The following is a 21,545-nucleotide window of genomic DNA, read 5'->3' on the forward strand; positions in this document are numbered from 1 at the left end:
AAAAGTGGAAAACAATTTAAATATAAACAGGGCTGTCTCCTTCCCCCCAGTTGAAATTTTTTCTTCCAAATGAAAGAAAACAACAACAAAAATTAAAAAACCAAATTCCAACACAAAGAAACCAAAACTTCAAAGGAAGGTACTTCACAAACAATATATAGAGAGATATATCGATATATAATAAAAGAGACATGAAGCATTATTCCATAGCAACAGGGTTTCAGAGACCAGAGTGGCTGGTCCACAGCACAGTTAGGAACACAAAAATTTATCAGCCGTTTCTCATCTTTGCTGACAGATGTGGCTTCGGGGAGCAGCCCCTCCGCCCGCTCTCCCAACTGGGGAGCTTCGGAAGATTCGGGCTGCAGGGGTTCGGGGGGCTCTGGGAAGGTCGGACGGGACGGGGTGTGTGTGTGTGTGGGAGGTCATGGGAAGAGTTAGGACCAAGAGGCAGAGGGGACCAGGATGTCGGCCCCCCATCCTCACTCCCTCTGGTGACCCGGGGGCCCCACCCACTTCCCCGGGGGGCCCTCAAGGAAAAGATGAGAAACTCTAATGAAATTTTTGTGGTTTTTGGGTATAGAAACCCTTCTAAAAGCTTCTGTCGGATCTGACAAGTTTCCATTGATAGATGCAGCTCTCAGAATCACAAACAGCATGCAAAATAGGTTGGTTGAGAGAGAGAGAGAGAGAGAGAGAGAGAGAGAGAGAGAGAGAGACAGAGACAGAGACAGAGGCTGAGAGACAGAGGCTGAGAGACAGAGAGAGATGAGGGAAAGAGGCAGAAGGAGGAAAAGAGAGAAGGTTAATGTGAAGAGGCCTGGATCTCAGGGGCCTTTAGTGCATACTCACGGGAGGGCGGGGGGGGGGGGGACCAGAGAGAAGAGACAGATGGGTCCAGAGAAAGAGAGAAAACAGGAACACAGAGAGGGAGGGACAGAGAAAGAGAAAGGAGGGGGGAGGGGGCCCACTTCAATGCTGCATATTAATTCTAGATGTGACCCAATGTGACACGTCACATTGTCACATCACAGCCCTGGCAGAATAAATAGGATATTAATAATAATAATAAACGAGGGAATGAACTTGAACGTTGAGAAAACAGGGACATGTTCTGTGCATTTCTTAGCAGGGAAGCGAATGCAGCCTTCTGTCCCAATCTTGCAGACCATGAAGGCAGCAGGATGCATTTCGGGGGCTCCATTTTCGGAAGCTGCATGGGTTTCGGGGTTCGGGGGGAAGGGGCGGGTGCTAATGGGCACCTGAACTGCCAAGAGGCACGGCTGCCCCGTCGGAGATGTTTCCCTGCAGTGGAAAGGACTTGGGTTAGCTGGTAAACCCTTCTAGCCAGAAGGAGCTTGTCCCTGGCTTCAAGGAGCCACGTGGATGTGCCCCCAGCTTTGGGCAGTTCAAGGAGTCTTGTCTCAAACTGTAGAGATGACGGATTGGAGGCTCAGCAAGGCTAAACAGGGCCACCAAGTGACTTTCGGCAACCCGACCTGCCTCTAATTTTCACATGGAACTGCGGTTGCAGCCGCACCCCTAAGGGGGTCGCTGTAGGGGTGTCTGCCCTATTCTACGGAGGGGGGGCGGTCTCACTCGCTCTCTCCCTCTCTCTCTCCCTCTCTCTCTCTCCGTGGGTTCCAAGCTGGAAATCTCAATCCCTGTTCTCTGAATCCCCGCTGGAGAGAAGGGGGAGCTCCGTGTGGGCGGAGGGAGGGCCAAGAAAGCTGGCAGCCCTTCGGAAAAGGAAGCCCCGCGAAAAGTCCAGGAGTCACGCTGGAGACAGGATGGAGGAAGTGGAAGGTGTTCGGCAGCGGGGAGGAGTTGGGGTGGGCAGGGAGGGGAGACAGAGGGGCCATGCAGACAGACTGGGGGTGAGGGGCGGGGCTGGGCTCTGAGATGGGGGAGCGGCTTTCTGGCAGGGCTAGGTGGAGGTATCGGGGGAGAATGGGGTCCGGCCAGCCAGCGGACGCGGTCCAGGCCAGCCGCCGGCATCCACAGCGAGGCACGAGTGGGATGCCCAAACGCTGCGTTGTCATGGAAACGGAACACAATGGGGGATGAGTGTGAGGGAGCTAATTAATCAAGGACAGAAAAACGGCATCGACATCCAAAACAAAACCAGGGGAACCAAATGAAAAAACAAAGTGGGGTGGTGGGGGGAAATAATCCAAAAAAACCAACCAAACAAAAAACCCCTCCAAAACACCTGAAAGCAAGAAAACAAAAACAAACAAAAAAACATGGAATGGGTGTGGGGCTGAAAATCGGGGTCTGAAAGGAGGATGGCTGTGGCTTCCCCAGGGAGGTGCCCCCCAACCCTGGCAGAACACAGCATCTGGCCTCCCCACCCAGCACCCAAGGGTCCTGGCAGAGGCTCGAGGTGGCCACAGTGGTGAGATCCTCATCGAAAAAGAACCTTCGGAGCAAACCAACCCAGCCACAGAAGCCCCACCTCTCAGTGACTCTCCCTGCTCTTCGTTTAGAGCTGAACAAACAGAGGCCAAGTCACTTGAATCACACAGCAAGGTAAACTCCTCAAGACCTCAGAGTCCCATGGAAAACCTGCTCCGGCAGAGGTGGGGGGGGCTGATGAGGCTGGATAAGCCCTGGGAAGGGCCCTCATCCTCCGGGAGCCTCAGTTTCCTCCTTTGTGAAATAGAGGCCATCGGTGATGTGTTGAGAAGGCCATTAAGCTGACCGGGGCAGTGCCCAGCACACAGAAGATGCTCAGCCTGGGCATGGACCAGTGAAGTTTCCTTCTGGCCTTCCAGGATGCTGGAAAGATCAATGAGATGCTCATCATTGAGGGAGTCTGGGGATGAATTAGTTTAAAAAAAAAAAAAAGTAATGGGAAGAATTTCTATTGAATCCCTCCCACTTTGAGAGGCCAGTGACCTCATGCCTATTTTGTGGAGGAAGCAGTGGAGGCCCAGTGAGGAGCTAGGGCTAGTTGGAAGACACAAAGAAAGGAAGTGGTAGGGCCAGAGCTCAAAGCCAGGTATGCCTGATCCCTACCTCTGAGATAAAGTGAGCCTTCTCTTACCATGGTGATTAGCAAGAATTATATCCACGTGTCCCTTCTTGGCTCTTTCAAACTTGTGTCCTTACCCTCTGGGGATACCAAAGAGGGCAAAAGTACCCATCACCCATATCCACCTATCAACTGAATAATCAGTCGAAAAATATCCAGCAGCCATCAAAATAAATGTCCAGAAGCTATCAGTAAAAGGTTCGTACTGAAAGGGATTACTGGAACATCAAAGGGAATAAGGGCTAGCTTTAGGATTTAAAGGTTAATATAATCCCAATTTATGTGTGTAAGGCTCAACATCATGTCCCAAAGACCCTGTTCACATTGGATCTTATCTTAAAATATCTTCCCTTAGGAGTGTCACAATTTGGAAGGTACCTCTTAACACTTTTCAGAAGTAGACACAAGGCATACATCTTGAACACGTAACAGACTTGCTGTACAGGGTTGTTAATCATAAGTCAGTTAAGTGTGGGAGGGCATTTATCAACAACTGTAATTTTGGTGCTCACAATCCCCAACATGGCCGGCAGCCATCAATTAAATGGATCTGCCAGTATGCTACAAGGGCTGACACGTTAAGACACTTTGCCCACTTGCTTTCTCACCTACCCCATTCGTCTCTAAGGGTGTGCGGCAGGAAGAGGGCTGGTTTGCCACGAGTTAGCGGAGGATTGTGTCCATGAGCACTAGGTGGCTTAAAAACCCCCTGAGGGGGTCTCATAAGGCCTCTGGGCATCCTTCCAGTTGGCGAGGGCGGGCGGCTGACGCTGTGTTCTGCCCAGTTTGGTGCTGACTCCCACCCACATCATCTTTCCACCCCTGGCTGCAAGCTTGAGGTGCAGGTTAGAAAAGCAAGGTGGGCACGGAACCCATGGGACGGAGTGGCCCCGCGGGACCCCCGCCCCCAATTACCGACCTGAATGGAGGGTCCAGGCAGGTTATAAGGGGACCACACCAGCCTTGGTCCTCAGCACGCTCCAGCTGGCTCTCGTTTCCAGCTCTTCTCGTCACCGAGTAGCCGGGGGGGTCCCAGTGGGGGGGACCCGCGTGGGTGAGGGGATCAGGAGGGTGGGCGGTGGGAGGGTGGTGGGTTGGGGGGGGGCGGGTCGCTTCAAACCCCGATTCACATGGAAAAACAACTCAAAAACCTTCAAAGCAACCGGGAGACGACCCCTCCCCCAGGCAGGAAGAGGCAGAAACTCAAAAATCAAGAAAGTGGGGGGCGGGGAGGGGTGCTCCAGGGGAGGAGGGGTTGGGGAAGGGTGAGGGGGAAAACTCAAAAGTGAGGTGATCTGGTTGGAGCACTAGGTAGGGAACTCAACAGTGTCAGACATCTCAACGATTCAGCAAGCCGCAGCTCTGAAGGGTGGGTGGGGGGGCTCTGCTGGGCATTTTGGGGTGGGAGAGGCTGCTGGGTGCTCCTCCGGACTCCAAAATGAGGATGTGGATGGGGAGGGGAGGGGAGAGGTGCCAGTTCTGCAGCCTCCACAGGGTTTACTTAAGCTTAGATTACACCTGTCAGGGGACGGGAAGGGGTCCGAGGCCTAATTCCAAAGCCCCTCCATTGATCCCCAGCCTGTGGCCCAGGGAGGGTGGGTACCGCCCCGCGATCTGCCCTGTGCATCTTCCTTTCCCTCCCCCTTCTCCGCCACCCTGCCTCCCCACTCCCACCACCAGCTCCCTCCGCCATCGGGATAGCGTGCAAGGTCTGGAGGGACCTGGCTGGACCCCTGGCCCACGGGCTGACCAGCGGCCTTGGCAAGCTCTTGTCATTTTGAGCTGGACTTTTTTTTTTTTTTTTTTGGTACCCTCTCTCTCCCGATTTTTTTGTTTTCCTGGCTCTAGCAGAAAATGGGATGATATCTTGCCAATCGACTGATTCCCCTTGTCCCCTCGCCGCGGCCGCCAGAGACACGGGGCTTTCCGAACGACAAGGTGTAATCTAATGTTCCCCTCACCCCCCAAAAACAGAGGAAACAGCAATGCAAAGGGTGTGAGGCAGGCAGCAGGCGAGGTGTCTAGAGCTCAGTGTTCCTGGAGAACGGCCCTGCCCCCCCCGCCCCCACCCCGACCCGCCATGCCCAAACGGAGGAAAGCCTGCCTTCCCACCCCTGGAGCCCCCTCTCCCCTTGGGATGAGGGTGGGATGAGGAGAAGGGCTGGGTCTTGACCTGCCACTGCCTACCACCAGGGTCAAGTCAGGGGCTTTGGGGGTGAAGGGTGGGGTGGCATGCCAGGTGTGATCAGGAGCCGGGGAGGTCGCCAACATACCCCAGTGGTACTCTTTCTGGAGATACAGGAGGTGGCGGTGGGTGGGTTCCAGGCCCAATATCTGTATCTACTCTTGTTTGGGGGTGCCAGTAGGTAAGGGGAACACCTAGAGGTCACATCCACCAATTAGACGGCTTGGGTGCCAGAGTTTTAATTTTAAAAACAATTTGCCCCACAGAATTCCATGCTATGAACTGATCTGAAGAGGCCTGGGGATGGGTTTCAGATAAAGGGTTCTGAAGAACACCTGGAAATTGGGGCAATCTGGATCCCCCTCTGGCATTTTATAGAGTCCCGATCTTTTAGCTCAGCACTGAGAACTGGCGTTAAATTATCCCCATCTGGCTTCTTCCAAGATCCTGAGAATATCCTAAGTCCCTTGAAGGTGGAAAGTTCTTTCCCATGTCTCTAGGTCGCTCCAAGTTCTCTCCGCATGTTCCTATGTCATCGGGTGGGTGGCATGCCATTTAACCGGGTCCTGCACCATGGTTCAATAACGCTATGATGCTAGACCAAGTGGTAAAGACACCATCGTTAGCCACTAATTCACACCTTAAAGGCTGACAATTTTAAAGATTTTAAAGAATATTAACAGCCAGGGAGAATATAACCTGATCGTCTTCCCACCCTGTCAAAGTCTGAGCTGCATCTTCCTCGGGAGAGTTCTGGGAGCAGAGCTCCCAGCTGCATTAAAAAAACGGGCTTGGTTTTGACCTTGGTCCTTTGAATTTCAGAGATATACTTCAGGAGAAGGGTAAAATCTGAATATTCCACCCCCTGGATCACCCAGGGTCAGCAGAAGCTGGAGATTATGAATTGAAGGAAGAGTTAGGTTGAGAGTGGGGATTCGGTGCAAAGAACTCCCAGGACTGGTTGCTCTGGTAACACTGTAAATGCTTGTAGCTTTCAGGCCAGAACATGCCAGGCGGCTCTTCTCTTCTGCTGGGCTGGTACTTATCTGCAAGCGTAGCCTAACATCCAAACTGTTCCTTTTTTTTTTTTTTTTTTTGCCCCCTTCTGATAATCTGGCCACAGAACTTCCTGGGGGAGTGACAGGGAGTAAGATGAGAGATGTGGCTCTGGGGAGGCCACTGATCTCATGGGAATGGGGTTGGAGCCAGGAGAAAATGAGACCATGAGAAGGGCTCAGAAATGCATTAGCAAAAAATGAGATCTGAGCAGATGAATTAACATCTGCCCTCCAATTCTTTTCAAAGCAGTTTCCCATAAGCCATCTTATTCAAACAGTGGATGTTTGAAATACATGATGGGGAAACTGAGGTCCCCAAAGGGAAGTGACTTGCCCAAGACCATTTATCTGAACTCGATTTCCCTGTTTCACAGCTTCACTTGCGATTTCTTATGTGCCACGCACTACACAGGGCACAAGATGAGCATTAATTTGCTCGATGGAATCCTCCCAACTACCCTGTGAGCTAGGGAAATCAATGCTCCCTATTATTCAGATGAAGAAATAAGGACTCCGAGCGACCAAGTGACTAGCCCAAGTTCACACAGCCAGGGAGGGGCAGAGGCAGTACTTGAATCTAGGTCTCCCCAAGCAGCAAGTCTGTGCTCCCACCACCAGTCTATACTGCCCCAAAAGTCCAAGTGGTCTTCAGAGACCCTCAGCCACCTGTCAGTCTCAACTCACTGGGACCCAGCTTTAGTGAAGGGGCCAGGAGACCTCTGTCTTCCATCTTTTGGAGAGGTTCTGCCTGGCAGCTCTCACTCTGGATTCAAAAGAGACAGGAAAAATAAATCCCTTGTTATTGCATCTGAAGTCCTCTTGCCAACTTGCCCCTGAACTTAATAATTGGGAGTTTAGAGAAGGCAGGTGAGGGACAAGAGAGAGAAAAAGGTGACCCCCAAACAGGCTGATCTCAGCCCTCCACTATCATCAGTGTTGGGTAGTAAGCTGGGGGCTAGTGGCTATAAATCTAAAGGGATATTTTATTGGGGGTTGTTTTTTATTTGGGATTGGAATGGGGTTCTCAAGGGCTTGCCTTTCCTCAGGGAGGGAACAGAAGACGGGAGTGAACATCTCCAAAGGTTTCAAGAGTGAGAGAAACACACAGAGAAAGAGAGCCGAAAGAGAGAGAAAGGCAGAGGGAGAGCTGGGGAAGTGGGGGGGTGGGGGGGCTGTGCCCAAAGTTCCCCAGGGTTTTCTCCAGAATTCCACAGTTCTGATGCTCAGGTACTCAGAAAGTGACCGTGCTGTGTTGCTGGACAAAAGACGCCTGTGACTGGGCCCAGAGCCTGTGAGGTGGTGGGGGAAGCAGCCAACATCATCTGGGAGGCAGAGGCGTAGCACTAAAGGGCAGAAAAGGGCAGAATAACTGGCCAAGTAGTTCTTCCAAAGTCTGTCATGCTACATTTTCTGATGGGTGGATCCATATTGGTACCCAGCCAGGATGCAAAAAGTCATCACACCAGCTACCATGTTGAGCACTGCCTACGCAGTGCCAAGCATGCATCATTTCAGGAGGACGGTCCACTGAAAGGTGGCCATTTCTCATATTTGGACGTGTTGCTCCAATGAACAAGAACTCAAAATGCCGGCTACCCATTCAGCTGTGCTTCAAATGCCTGTTTTGGGGTTGTTTGGGAGGGTGGGAGGTGGTATCATGCTGAGGCAGAAGGATGGAAACATGACTGCTTAAGCTCCCTTCCAACATGGCTGCCCTGTGGGGCTGAGGCATCAGCTCTGGATAAAACAGAGCTGGCAAATTGGGCTGCTCTCCTCACACACCCCACCCAGGCTCTGACCTCCCACCACCTGTCTATGCCACCTCCCTTGTGCTCTTGAGCCCAGGCGGTCACTTTCTGCCCCAGCATCCCAGCTGTGGGACCCTTTCCGCCCTCCTGGATGGTAGTTGGGACAGGAACACTGGCTTTTAAATCACAATGCGTTTGGAGAACAACCACACAACAGCTCAGCCCAAGAAACCCAAACCAAAGAGCACGGAAACACAGGACAGAACCAAAGACGAAACGCTTTGGGGGAGGAGGGGGTTGGGTGAAGGGGATGGGAGGGGGGGAAAAAGAAACGAACCAATCGGTTTTTCTCCCCCAAACGAAACAAAATCAAAACATTAATAATTAAATAAAAGGAAGGAAGGAAGAAAAAAACGAAGAAAACCAAAGGAGAAAAACGGAACGGAAGACGAGAAACACTCCAACAGAAGGCGTTGGGAATTCACCAAACCGAACCGACAACAGTGGCATGCAGAGAAGATTTTTACATTCTCCCAGCATGCATCAGGCCCAAGTTACCATGACGACGAGGAGTGCAAAAAACTTAGCAACAACATTACCAAAGGATGCATAGAGGCGACCACAATGCAAGCATCGCATGTGTGCGGCCGGCCCTAGGCCGGGCTGGGCACGGCTGAGATTTTTGTGTCTTTCTGGGTTTTTGCTCTCACTTGGTGGTTTTTTGTTTTGTTTTGTTCACGTTGAGCTCATTATTCGTATTCGTCATTTTTTTTTTTTTTTAGTTCGTTTTTCTCTTATTTTCTGTGTGCATGTCTGTGTGTGTCCGTGTGCCTGTCTGTGTGCGTTTCTTGCGTGTGTGTGTCACTTTCGGAATGTAAAAATGTGGGTAAAGAAAGTAAAAAAGAAAAAAACACACCAACCTTCTCGAAGCTCTGAGGGATGTAAAGGGGGTTTGATGCAGAACACAATGACATGGGGAGAAGAGAAAAAATAGGGGAGATACAGAGAGTAAAAAGAGGACTTCCCAAGGCTAAAAGCTGCAATAGTTTGTTGATTTTTTTTGTTTTCTTTAAACCAAAAAAAAAAAAAAAATTAAAATTAAAAAATAAAAAGAACAGCAACGACCTTTTAGTCTTTCCTCCGTTCTTTCCTTGACATACAAGATCTACATTTGCCTTCCACGATTTTTTTTTAAATTCAATTTTGGAGCGTCTGAGACCCAGGCAAAGAATGGGAAGCTGGACGCCCCCAAAAGAAAGAACCCCACCTCTGGGATGGGGCGGGGGGTGCTGAGGACACAGAAGGCCCCCCTCCCTTGTCACACCCTGGGCTAGAGGCCCCGCCCCCGCCCTGCCCCATGCCTGCTGCCCACACTGTCCTCCTTGAACTCTGCCAGACTTACAAACCCCCATCCCAGGTGTTTGCAGAGAAATACGCAGGTTAGACGAAGACCAGTCAGTTGGAGTCGTGGACGCGCTATAACTCACCAGAGGTGCCGTGGCATCGGATCGGATGTGTGCCCCCTGCCCGCCCCCCGCCCCGGCGTCCCCGTCCCCTCCCGCCAGGCAGCCTCCTTCCTCCTCAGAGACGAGATGCAGAACCCAAGTGCAGCCAAGGTGCTGCTTCAGGGCTAGTTGGGGCCGTGCTTACTGGGGACCAAGGGGCTGAGGGTCTCCAGGTGAGGGAGGAGCCGCACGGCCTCCCAGGTGGAGAACGGCAGGGGCTTGGTGCGTCGAACGGGGGGAAACAGAGGCCTGAAGAAGGCTGGCATGGGCTCAAGTATACAGAGCCAATTGGGGCAGCCCGGGGGGATGAACGGGACCCTGTTTCCTGGCAGGCGGGAGCTGTTTCTACCACGAATCGGATCAGAAACAGCCAAGGGGATACAGGAGATGGAGGAGGAAACATTAAAATTTCTGAAAGGACGGAAGAGAACCGACCCGGGGATGAGACGGGGTCCACAGAGACATCTAGGAGCAGGGGCAGCCCCCCCCCCCGAACCTGGCACCTTTGAGGGGACACCAAGGGGCCCAGAAGAAAGTCTGTGTAGCCGCTTCCCAGGCCCTCCTTGGGTGGGTGGGGGCATCAGGGCAAGGACCCCCTGTGCTTCCAGGGGTGACTCAGTGGGAAACTGACAAGCCTTAGCCCAAGCCCCAGGATGTCTGCCTAAAGGAGCCCTTCTCTGAGGGTGACTAGGACGGCACCAGGCTCTGGGACAGCTGAGGGTGTGGGGCTGGCAGGGGCAGCCTTGAAGACCCCTCCCCAACTCTTAGATTAGGGGGGCGGTGAAGCAGGGAGCTACGAGGCCACGAGTCTGGAGAAGCGAAGCGAGCACACAGCAAAGGGGAGGCACTGCACGACACACCACAGAAGCTGACTCGGATGGGCGGGCGGGCGGGGTGGGGCAGAGGCCTGCAGGCTCCCCCGGCCCTGTAGGCCCACGACTGACCCCTCCGGCCCTGCCCCATTCCCTCCTGCCGCCCCCCACCCCAAGTCCTGCAGCCCACGGGGTGGCCATCACAAGGCACGGGGGTGGGGGTGGGGGTTGAAGCTGCCCCCATTTTACAGGCGAGGAAACTGACGTCCAGAGAGGGACACAGCCTCGCCCAAGGTCCCGCGGCCACAAGCGGGGCTGGGCCTGCCTGCTGGGGTCTGCAGGGGACAGGGGAGCCCGGAGGCTGTGAGCCCGAGGAGGAAGGGGGACGGGTGGGGCGGGTCCCTGCCTTTGACCTGGACACGGCGTTCCCTACCTCGCACGTAGAGATTGGCGGGTGAGGAGTAGCGCACGCCAGCGCTGTTGGTCGCCACACACTCGTATTTGCCCTGGTCGGTCTCCTCGCTGCTCTCAATCTGCAGGGCTCCTATGGGTAAAGGGGACAAGGCCTGGCCCATTAGGAGAAACCTCGAGGTTGAGGTGGTGAGAGGGCTGTCCCAGAGTACTGTCTCTTAGTCGATCTGGGCCGGAGAGGCAGCTGAGTCAGCCTAGAAGCCCCCACTGGGTCAGGGCCTCCCTGCCTACCTTTCCCCACCCCGATCCTGGCCCATCCTGGCCTGAACATACCGCCTGCCCCACAAACCCTCCACCCTCAGCCGGGACCTCGTAAACGACTGTCAAGTTGAGTGACAAAACTGGGGAGAATGTGTTTTCAGGAAAGCACCAAGTGATGTTCTCCAGGGAGGGTGGGGTAGAAAGCAGGTTGGCAGTCCCAACCCATAGCAGCCGTTCCAAAGACCCTGACACTTAGGGGGCCACCACAAATGATGTGCCAATTCAGGGAGCTGGTGATCGCCTGCTGGTTTCAACCAGTGCCTGTGTGTCAATGACCGTGGGTCTGGGTTCCTCAAGTATGTTTGGAATCACAGGCCTCAAGGCCCACGGTGTCCAGAAATGGAGACAGGGTTGTATATCTTCAAGGGTGTTTAAATTTCAGGACTGGGTTACCACTCCACAAAAGCAAAGGTTAAGAAGGCTGAGAGTGATATACGTCAAGTATGTTTGAAAGCAAAGGCCTGGATCCACGCTTTCTGTACCTGAAACTGAAGAGTGAGTTTCCCCAGAGATTTAAAGTCACCTAAGTCAGTCAGTCTGAATTCACAGATCTGTTTTAAAACCACGGGCCTGGATTCAGGATTCCGGATGCTCACAAGTAAATGAATTTTCTCAAGTGTGTTTGCAATCACAGACAGAGACCCAAGTCCACGCTGCTCATAGCTTAACGGGGAGAATTTTCAAAAGTGTTTGAAATCAAGTGTGAAGGAAAAACCTCTAACCCGTGCAAATAAAGTTGAGGCTGAAATGCCCCCGGCGTGCTTGAAATTATAAACCTGGATCAAAAAATTTGTTGGTCATGAGTGAATAAGAATTTTAAAAAGAGGTCAATTTTCTCAAGCTTATTTAAAATCACAGGCCCAAATCAAAGGTCTTGGTGCCCACAAGTAAATGAAAATAGGGCAGATTTTCCTACAATATGTTTGAAATCACAGGCCCAGATGGAAGACTTCACTTCCCATGAACATGTGAAAATGAATGAACCTTCTTTTTTTTTTTTTTTTTTGTGGTATGCAGGCCTGTCACTGTTGTGGTCTCTCCCGCTGCGGAGCACAGGCTCTGGACGTGCAGGCCCAGCAGCCATGGCTCACAGGCCCAGCCGCTTCACAGCATGTGGGATCTTCCCGGACCAGGGCACGAACCCGTGTCCCCTGCATCAGCAGGCAGACCCTCAACCACTGCGCCACCAGGGAAGCCCCTGAATGAACCTTCTTAAGAATATTTACAAGCACAGAGCCTTGATCACATACCACGGTGCTCATGACTAAATGAAAACGTGGCCAAGATTTCCCCAAAGATATGTGAAACCACAGGCCTGGGACAAATCTTCATTCTCACAAGTAAAATACACCTCTAAGTATGTTTGAAATCACGGGCCTTGATCAAATACTTGAGTGCCCATGAACAAATTAAAAATGAGGCAGAGGTTTCCACAGTTACGTTTGAAATCAAAGGCCTGGACCAAAGTCCTCCTTTCCATAAGTAAATAAAACTGCGTAAATATCTATAAGTACATTAGACTCACAGTCCTGGACCCTGTGACTGGTTGACTGGTAAATGAAGGTGAGGGAATACCTCCAAATGTGTTTCAATCACACATTGTTTTTGTTTGCTGTTGTTGTTGTTTTGTTTGCTGTTGTTGTTTTTCCCAATCACAGGTTTTGATCAGAGTCCCTGGCACCAGGAGTCCAAAAATCCAGTCCAAGGTCCCAAGCGGACCCCTCCTCCCAGCTTTGTTTGTGGGTGTCCCACGGAAGTGAGGGGAACCCACAGATCGGGAAGTTCTCTCTGGGGGCCGTGGATTAGGCTTCTGCCCCTTCATAACACTTCATACCAACCTCAAGGCTCCAGGGAAGCAGGCAGGCAGGTATTACTATGGAGGCCCAGAGAGGGCAGGGAGCCTGCTCAAGGTCACACAGCATTTCATGGCAAAGTCAGGACTAGACATGGACTCTTCCCTAGGGTTCCCACCCAGGTCTGTTCTAGTCTATTCTCTAAGGGCAGCACCATGGGGCTGCCCTTGAGACTGCCTCTCTGCTCCCTCAAGCTGGACTCTCCACTCCTCCTGCCCCGCCACCCAAATCAAAGCTTCAGAGCTGGGAGGCCCCCTCTGCACGTCCATTGTACAGATGGGAATACCAAGGCTAGGGACGGATGAGGGCTGCATACAGAGCAGTGGTCAGAAGCCTGACTCCCAGCGCTCTGGGTGGGCATGGGAGACGCTGCCCCTTCCTGAGGACACAACCCCCTGACTGCGGCCAGGTGACCCAAAGGACCACCACGGCCACACTCAGCCCCCAGCCACAGATAGTGACATAGACACAGAGACTGCACAGACACTGGGCGGGGTGGCGAGGAGAACACATGTGGAGGGGGGCCTGGGGCAGCCCCCCGTGGAGCCTGGGGGGCTGGGCGGGCGGTGAGAGAGAGTGTGAGTGGGTGGGTGGGTGAGGAAAGAGCCTCTTACCTCGGATCGGAGTGCTTTCTGTAAGGGAAGCAGAGAGAGTCAGGTGAATGTCAGAAGGCAGTCCTGGCGGGGCCAGGGGGCCCCAGGGAGGCGGGGCTGGGCCACGAGCCAGGCCTGAACACTCTGTCCCCGGGGGCTGGGAGGGGGCGCTGAGGCAGCCCTGGGCCTACAAACCCTGCAGGCCTTGCTGAGGGAGAATCAGGAGGGCTTCCCATAGGAGGCAAGAATCTCCTGGGGAAGGAGGGGCTGAGTCTAGAAGCCCCTCTGGACTGGCCTGAGGGGCGTGGCAATGCCCCAGGGAGGTCCATGGCCTCGCCTGGCCCTGTGGGCTGCCTTTCTTCTGGGTCGAGGGAGGGAGGTCCACGACCTCCCCTCCTATTCCTTCTCAGGAGGGTCACGGAATGATGGGGGTCTCGGGAGTCTTGTTAGAGAAGGGGGAGAGGGGTTAGCGCCCCAGGGCTGGGCATTAACAAAGCAAAGGGAAGGTGTTACAGACAGGCCAAGTAGGAGGGACAGGGAAGGGCAGTGAAAGGGGATGGAGGGCAGAGGGAGGGCCCTGCAGCCTCCTTAATGTCCAAAAGGAAAAGAGGAAGAGAACGATCTATGTGTCTATATGGGCGCTGGGGGCTGGGACACCTCAGGAGACCAGAAATGGTGGTGCCGGGCTAGAGTTTCCCACCCTCTGTTCATCTTCCCAGGGGAGATCTGGGCCCCCTCCCTCTCTGCTGAGGACCTGGGCACCCTAAGGCCAGGGCAGGGAAGCCGCCGAGGGTGAGAAAACACAGCTCTTTCTGTCTGGCCCAGGCCCGTTTTGCAGGTGAACGAACCGAGGCCCACAAGGGGCCAAGGAACTGTCATGCCATGAGTCAGAGGCAGGGCTGAGCCTTGAACCCAGCTCTCCAGCCTCCCAGGCTGGGGCCCCTCTAGAACTTTAGGGGGGCCCTATATTATCTCTTACAAAATCCCCAACCTAATGGGGCCACTCCCCCTCTTCACACGGAGGGAGGGGACACAGGAGGAAGGAGGGGAATTTGCCTAAGGCTGCACCATGGAGAGCGAAAATCTGGGTCAGTGGGAATCTAGGTCAGCTCTGGCTCAGGCTGTTATGCTACACTTGGACCTATCACCACAGTCCAAGTGATAGAAGCCAAAGGCCAAAGGCCAGAACTTCCCAAGATGGCCAAATAGCCCACGGCCACTATGTTGAAAGGAAAAGATACACCTCTTGGGTATTGAAGGTGGTTTTGCTTTCTACTCTGAGGAAGATGAGAAGTTACTATCACGGGCCAATATTAGTCATTCTTACCTTAGTAAGAATTAGCCCAGCAAGTTGGATTCAGGGGACTTAGGCTGGGCTGGGAAAAGAGGACGAGATACACCCAGTACTAGCCCAGCTGGAACATTCCTCCTTCTCCCTAGATCCAGCCCGCAAACTTCCGTAATTTCACATTTTCCAGCAGTGTCAAGGCCCAGAATGGGGCAGGGGGTGCCGTATGTGCGAAGCTCCACTAGCCCCTCGTGCTCTTGTCTTTTTTCCTCTTTTCCTTTTGGGCTCCTCTCTCTGCAGCCCCCAGATGTCCGGATGGGGAGGGTCGGGTGGTCAGGGGCAGGGGGGCGGGTGGGGGGAGACGTTAGTAAACATGCCACGTGGAGTGGGTCACAGTTACTGTCACAGTGGCCGTTAGTCTGAGGGGAGGGGACGGGAAGGGGGGACACGGTGGGGGGGGGGGCGTTAGTTGTTGACGTGGTGAAGAAATTAAACTTACCAAAGGTTTCTGAACGTTTACAACGGAGGGACAAGAAAAGAGAACAGGAACATTAACGGGTGGTTATGCAGAAGCCTGTATCCTCGTGGGTGCGGGAGGGGAGGTCAGAATAATGATCAGATTGATTACAAATTTTTTTTTTCCTTTGGCCGTGCTGTGCGGCTCGTGGGATCTTAGTTCCCCAACTGGGGATCGAACCCGTGCCTCCTGCAGTGGAAGCTCGGAGTCTTAACCACCAGACCACCAGGGAAGTCCCTTGATCATGATTTTTAAAGCAGCTGATGTTCACTGAGCACTTGCTATATGCCAGGCAGCCTCTCAGGGGCTCCTCACGGAAACGCTAGGGAATAGGCACAGTTTAGGAGGACGCTGAGACCCAGGGGATGGGGCACCGAGGTCCACACTCTTAGTCATTTCATTATATTGGGGCAACAATGGTGGAAACCAGCAGAGAAGCAACTGGATCCCGAAGGTTGCCATCGCTCCTCCAGCTGAACCCCCCAAGCTGCAAATACCCTCAGACGGGTCGGGACGGGGAAAGGCTACGTCTCTCCCCAGTGCGAGGTCCAGGTCTCTCCCGGGAAGAAATTCTGGGCTTAACATCTGCCCCTTTTCAGGGTTTGGGTCTTTGCTGAGGGAAGGAGAAAGCAGAGGATGGGCAGACAGGACTCCTCAGAGGACGGGACTGGGCAGTGAGTGGGGGGGGGAGGGGCGCTGAGAATGATGGGGTGGTCTTCAGGCAGGGGTGGCTCCAGGGCGGGGCCCTCAGAGGAAGGGGAGAGAGAAAAGAGAGGGTGCACCAACACGTGTCCATGTGACTGAAACATGCGTAAGTGCCCGTGGGCACATTCCGACCACACACGTGTCCGCGCCCACAAGGACCAGCCTGAGACGTGCACACGGAAGGGACTGTCACGCGGATACACGTGTGACAGAGACACACGTGGACAAGCTCTGCTATGCGGGGTGGGGAGGCAACCCTGGGCTGATAGCATAGCCTGTGTGTGCCCACAGATGCGGAGCAGGTCAGGACACACAGGGAGCCCGGACACACACACGCAGACGTTCGTGAGGCAGTTAAGACAGCCGACATGAGGCACACACAGCCCCCCAGAGAGATGGACCCACAGACAGGGGCACAGAGGTGCTGTGCTAAGACACGACTGTGGAAGTGCCTGGTCCCAAGGTGGCCAAGGCCTTGTGCTTTGTCCAAGGCTCCCCTATCCCAGCCGGGGCCTGGACAAACAGGCTGGACTGCCTGTCCGTGCCCCATCACGTCCTTACTGCTTCAGTCTTGGAGACACTCTCTCCCTGCAGCCCTCTACGGCTCCCCAGTACCTTACCCGTCTATGCCCACTATCTCCTTTGGAGACACCCACTGCTTCAGCACTGGAAATACTCTCTTGCCTTTGCCTTATGCTCCCCTCTACTCCTACCTGTCTGGACCCCATTATATCCTCACTGGACAAGTCTACTGCTTTAGCACAGAAGATACCCTCCCTCTGCCACCTTCCATGGCTCCCCATCACCTCTGCCTGTCTGTTCCCCCACTGTGTCCCCACTGTTGGGGCACTGTAGACACCCACCCTCCTCTGTGGGTTTCCATCACCCGCAACTATCTGTGCCTCATTAGGACCTCACTGCTTGGGTACTGGAGACCCTCTGCCCCTGCGGCCTCTGCAGCTGCCCATCGTTGTACATATCTGGGTCCATTATATCTCCATGCAGGCACTGAAGAACCCTCCCCCTACCATCCGCCATAGCTCCCCATTACCCCTGCCCGTCTATATCCTATCACATCCCCACTGGTTCAGCTCTGAAGACACTTTCTCCCCCAATACCAATGCCCTCCGCGTCTGCACATCCGCTCTGCCTTTCTGTCCTCCATCAGCCCCCAGGGCTTGGGTCCTGGGATGCCGTCCTCCCCCTCCCACCCTCTGGCTGCCACATCCTCCTGGCCACCTGTGCTCACCTGACCGCAGCTGCTTGATCCGTCCATCGCTGGCACTGGGGTCCACGGGCAAGAAGTCCTTGAACCAGGTGATCTCGGGGTCAGGGTTGCCACTCGCAGCACAGAGCATGGTAGCTGTCCGCGTCCGCTCTACCACCTTCAGCTGGGGGCCCATGTCGATGTTGGGGAAACCAGGGGGCAGCTGGTCCTCTGAGGGTGGAGACGGGAAAAACAAAGCAGAGGCCCAGTTGTCACAAGTCCATGCCACCAGGGTGGGGCTCCGGGACGGGCCCTGGGTCCAGCCCCTGCCTGGCTGGGTGACCTCCTGGAGCCTGTTCCTTTCTCTGTCTGTGAGAAAGATCAGTCTCATGTCGGGGAACTGCTGGGAGAACATCGGGCTAGACCAGTACCTCTGTCCCGGGGCGATCCTGCCCCCAGGGGACACTGGGCCATGTCTGGGGACATCTGTGGTTGTCACTCCTGGCATTGAGTCGGTGGGCCCAGGGATACAGCGCCACCCCTCCCAGCGCCTAGGACGGCCCTACAGAGGATGATCCAGCCCTGATGTCAGCAGCGCAGAGGCTACAAAACCCTTGGGTTACTTTACAGCAGCCAGAAGGAGCTTTTCGGAATGTAAATGGCACCACACCGCCCCCCAGCTGCCAGTGGCCCCCACCACCCTCTGGAGGAACCCAGCCTTCTTGCCCGACGCTGGCCCCCACCGGCCTCGGCTGCCCCGTCGCACACCAGCCTCACACTTCTCGCTCTCTCCATCCAGCCACACCAGTCACCTTGGTCCCCAAAGTCATCACGCCCCCTCCTGCATCACCCCTTGGTCACCTCAGGCTAGCTCGTGGCCCCAAGTTATAAATCCTCCTGGGGACTTCCCTGGCGGTCCAGTGGTTAGGACTCCATGCTTCCACTGAAGGGAGCATGGGTTTGATCCCTGGTTGGGGAACTAAGATCCTGCATGCCGCAAAGCATGGCCAAAATAATAACAATAATCATAAAAACTTCTCCTGGACTCCAGAACATCCAAGCGTCAAACTCCATGGATTGTGATGTATCTGCGTCTCCGCCACGTCCCTACCACCTCATGCAGGTCCTGGCACACAGCAGGTGTGCCTACTACTGAGCCCGTGCTCTAGAGCCCGCAAGCCACGACTACTGAAGCCCGTGTGCCACAACTACTGAGCCCATGTGCCACAACTACTGAGCCCGCGTGCCACAACTACTGAGCCCGCGTGCCACAACTACTGAAGCCCGTGTGCCTAGAGCCCGTGCTCCACAGCAAGAGAAGCCACCGCAATGAGAAGCCCGTGCACCTCAACGAGGAGTAGCCCCCGCTCGCCTCAACTAGAGAAAGCCCGCGTGGAGCAACGAAGACCCAACAGCCAAAGATAAATAAATTTAAAACAAAAATTTTAAAAACAAAAAGAGTGGATATACGTTTTTGTATAACAGATACACTTTGCTGTACAGCTGATACTAATACAACACTGTAAGTCAATTATATCCCAATAAAAAATTTTTTTAAAAAAAGAAGAATGTGGTTCTGGCCTGAGGCGACGGGGCGGGTGGCCTTCGTTCATGTAATTTGCACATCGCACTGTGGGCTCCATGGTCTGACTCAGCTGGAGTTGATGCCTGGGTGGGGTATGCAGCTCATCAGCCTCCCACCAGGTCCCACCCCCTCTTGCACCTTTGCCCTCCCCCTCCAGCACCTGGACTCCTGGATCCTTTTGCTCTCACCCCTAAAACCCCCAGCTCTGGTCTGGCCTGTCATCTCCAGTGGACAAAGGGTCCCCTGGGGTAGGGCAGGCTTCCTCAGCTAAAATTAAAACAGCCACTAGCCCCCTTGTTATGGGCTGAAATGTGTACCTCCCCCCTCCTCCAATACATAGGTTGAGGCCCTAACCCTCGGGACCTCAGAATTACATTGTATTTGGAGACAGAGTCTTTAGAAAGGTCATTAAGTCAAATGCGGTATTAGGGTGACCCTCATCCAACGCGACTGGTGTCCTCATAAGAAGAGAAGATTAAGAACACACAGAGTGGAGACCATGTAAAGACCCAGGAGAAGACGGCTGTCTCTGAGGCAAGGAGAGAGGCCTCAGAAGGAACCAACCCTGCCGACACCTTGATCTAGGACCTCCGGCCTCCAGACTGAAAAAAACATGTGATATAAGCCGCCCAGACTGTGGTACTTTGTCAGAGCAGCCCTAGCAAACTAACACAGTCCCTGCCCCACCCCCGATGGACAAGTGACAAAAAAGCGATCGCACGCAGGGCTGATGGGACCGAGGAGAGACAGGCCTGCGAGTCCACAGCTGGCAGAATGTTCGTTGGTACAGCGGGACCAGAAGGGGCGAGTTGGTACCATCCACCTGAGACCCCTGAAGCCCTCAGCTCAGCGGCTGGCTCCCCAGGCCCGTGCACTCAAGTAGGAAGGCAGAGGTATTCCTGAGGCACCGACAGTAACGGGAAAATGCTGGCGACAATGTAAACACCTGTCAACAGAGACCTGGGCCATCTATGGATGGGTCCCCGAAACAAGCAGAAGGAATCGCCTTACAGACAGATTCGTAACGAACTCCAAGATGCATTCCTAAGTGGACAGAGTTCAGTGTGAAAGACGTGTAGACCAAGGATCAAAAACTACAGCCCCTGGGACTTCCCTGGTGGCGCAGTGGTTAAGAATCCGCCTTCCAATGCAGGGGATGCGGGTTCGATCCCTGCTCGGGGAACTAAGATCCCACATGCTGCGGGGCAACTAAGCCTGCGTGCGGCAACTGAGCCTGTGCGCTCTGGAGCCCGCACGCCGCGACAAGAGAGAAGCCCGTGCACCGCAATGAAAGATCCCACGTGCTGCAACTAAGACCCGGCGCAGCCAAATTAATTAATTAATTAATTAATTAAAAGAAAACAGAAACAAAAAACTACAGCCCCTGGGCCAAACCTGGGGCCCCACTTGTTTTTGTTGATAGTTTTATTGGTGCATGGCCACGTCCATTGGTTTCCTCATCATCTACACGGCTTTCCTGAACTGAGAAGTTGCAAGACACGCTGTCTAGCCTGCAGAGTCAAAAATATTTACTCTGGTGTTTTATAGAAGAAGCCTGCTGCCTCTTGGTAAAGATAAAGCCGCTATTTGCGTAAAAAGGAAATAATAAATGTGTATTTGCTTACAAATGCCCAGGAGGGGCACCGGGCATGGTGGGTGTGTTGGGGGATGGACAGGGGGCTGGGAAGAGGTGGGCCAGAGGCCACCATGTGGGGAGGGAACAGAGACCCAGGTACATGGAAGGGGCAGGAGGCCAAGACGGGGTAAGGGAGAGCCTGGCCGGGGCACCATCACCTGTGTCCCCAGTTAAACAAGAGAGCTGTGGTTCCGGCCCAGGCAGGGGTCGCTTCGTAGAGGAAGTCCCAAGTCCTGAGCACTATGTACCAGGCCCTGTAAGGTAGCTTTCTGTGCCCACCTCTGAGATGGGATCTATTTCACAGAGGGGGAAATTGAGGCTCAAACACATGCGTACCTGCCCGGGTCATACAGCCAGGACACAGCAAGGCTGGGATTTGAACCCAGGCGGGGCTAAGCCTGGAGGAAGCTGGGTGTGGCCGGCATCTGCAGAACCCCCAAGCCAGGCCTGGACCTGTGGGGTCGGATGGGGTGGCTGGATCCTGTCTGAGCTCGTTCCACACCCAGTTTGTTCTTCCCGGCCCGAGGCCTGGACCACCTCATGCATGGTTCTGATTGGCTACTGATGACGTCACTGGAGGTTCGGGCCAAGACAACTGGGCCTCAATTCTTGGTGCTCAAAGCTGGCCCAGGCGTGCTGGGGGCTGGGTCTGCTGGTGTCCCTCTGTGCACCCGTTTCCTGTGTGTGTGTGTGCACGGGTGCACGAGTGTGCATGCGTGCTCACCCACGTATGCACCCGCACCCCACGCGTGTCCACACATGAGCACTTCCTGGGTGCGTGCAGCCCCGCGAGGGGCCCCCGTGAGTGCCTGTGGGCGGCAGCCAGCCAGGGTGGAGGAGGCCGCGGCCGCCTGACGTTACCGAGAGCTCCTAATTAAACAAAAATGTTCATCGAGTACCACATTGTGCCTGATTCCTCGGAGTTTAATTAAAACAGCAGCGCGGGAGGTGTGAGCAGGGTCCACAATCAGATGGCAGCGGAGGAAGGGAAGCTGGGGGTGCTGGGCCCGGCAGCCCAGACCTTCCCGCTCAGCCGCGGGGGGGTGGGGTGGGGGGGAGGGTGTCCCTGGGGATCGGGGCGCGG

The 21,545-nt window shown here is 54.3% G+C and overlaps 1 protein-coding gene across 3 annotated transcripts in view; it reads right to left on the reverse strand.

Annotated features, from left to right (window-relative positions):
• Nucleotides 1-21,545, reverse strand: part of PTPRS (protein tyrosine phosphatase receptor type S) — a 103,020-nt gene that overhangs the window by 33,091 nt on the left and 48,384 nt on the right. For all 3 annotated transcript variants that reach the window (XM_032626553.1, XM_032626552.1, XM_032626550.1), the window contains exons 5-6: nt 17,283-17,471; nt 10,779-10,889 (exon numbers count right to left, since the gene is read on the reverse strand). In XM_032626553.1, the coding sequence (XP_032482444.1) occupies nt 10,779-10,889; nt 17,283-17,471 (300 nt within the window). The remainder of the gene's footprint in view (nt 1-10,778; nt 10,890-17,282; nt 17,472-21,545) is intronic.

The sequence above is a fragment of the Phocoena sinus genome, chromosome 3 (genome assembly GCF_008692025.1).
Source record: "Phocoena sinus isolate mPhoSin1 chromosome 3, mPhoSin1.pri, whole genome shotgun sequence".
NCBI classification, from domain to species: Eukaryota; Metazoa; Chordata; class Mammalia; order Artiodactyla; family Phocoenidae; genus Phocoena; species Phocoena sinus.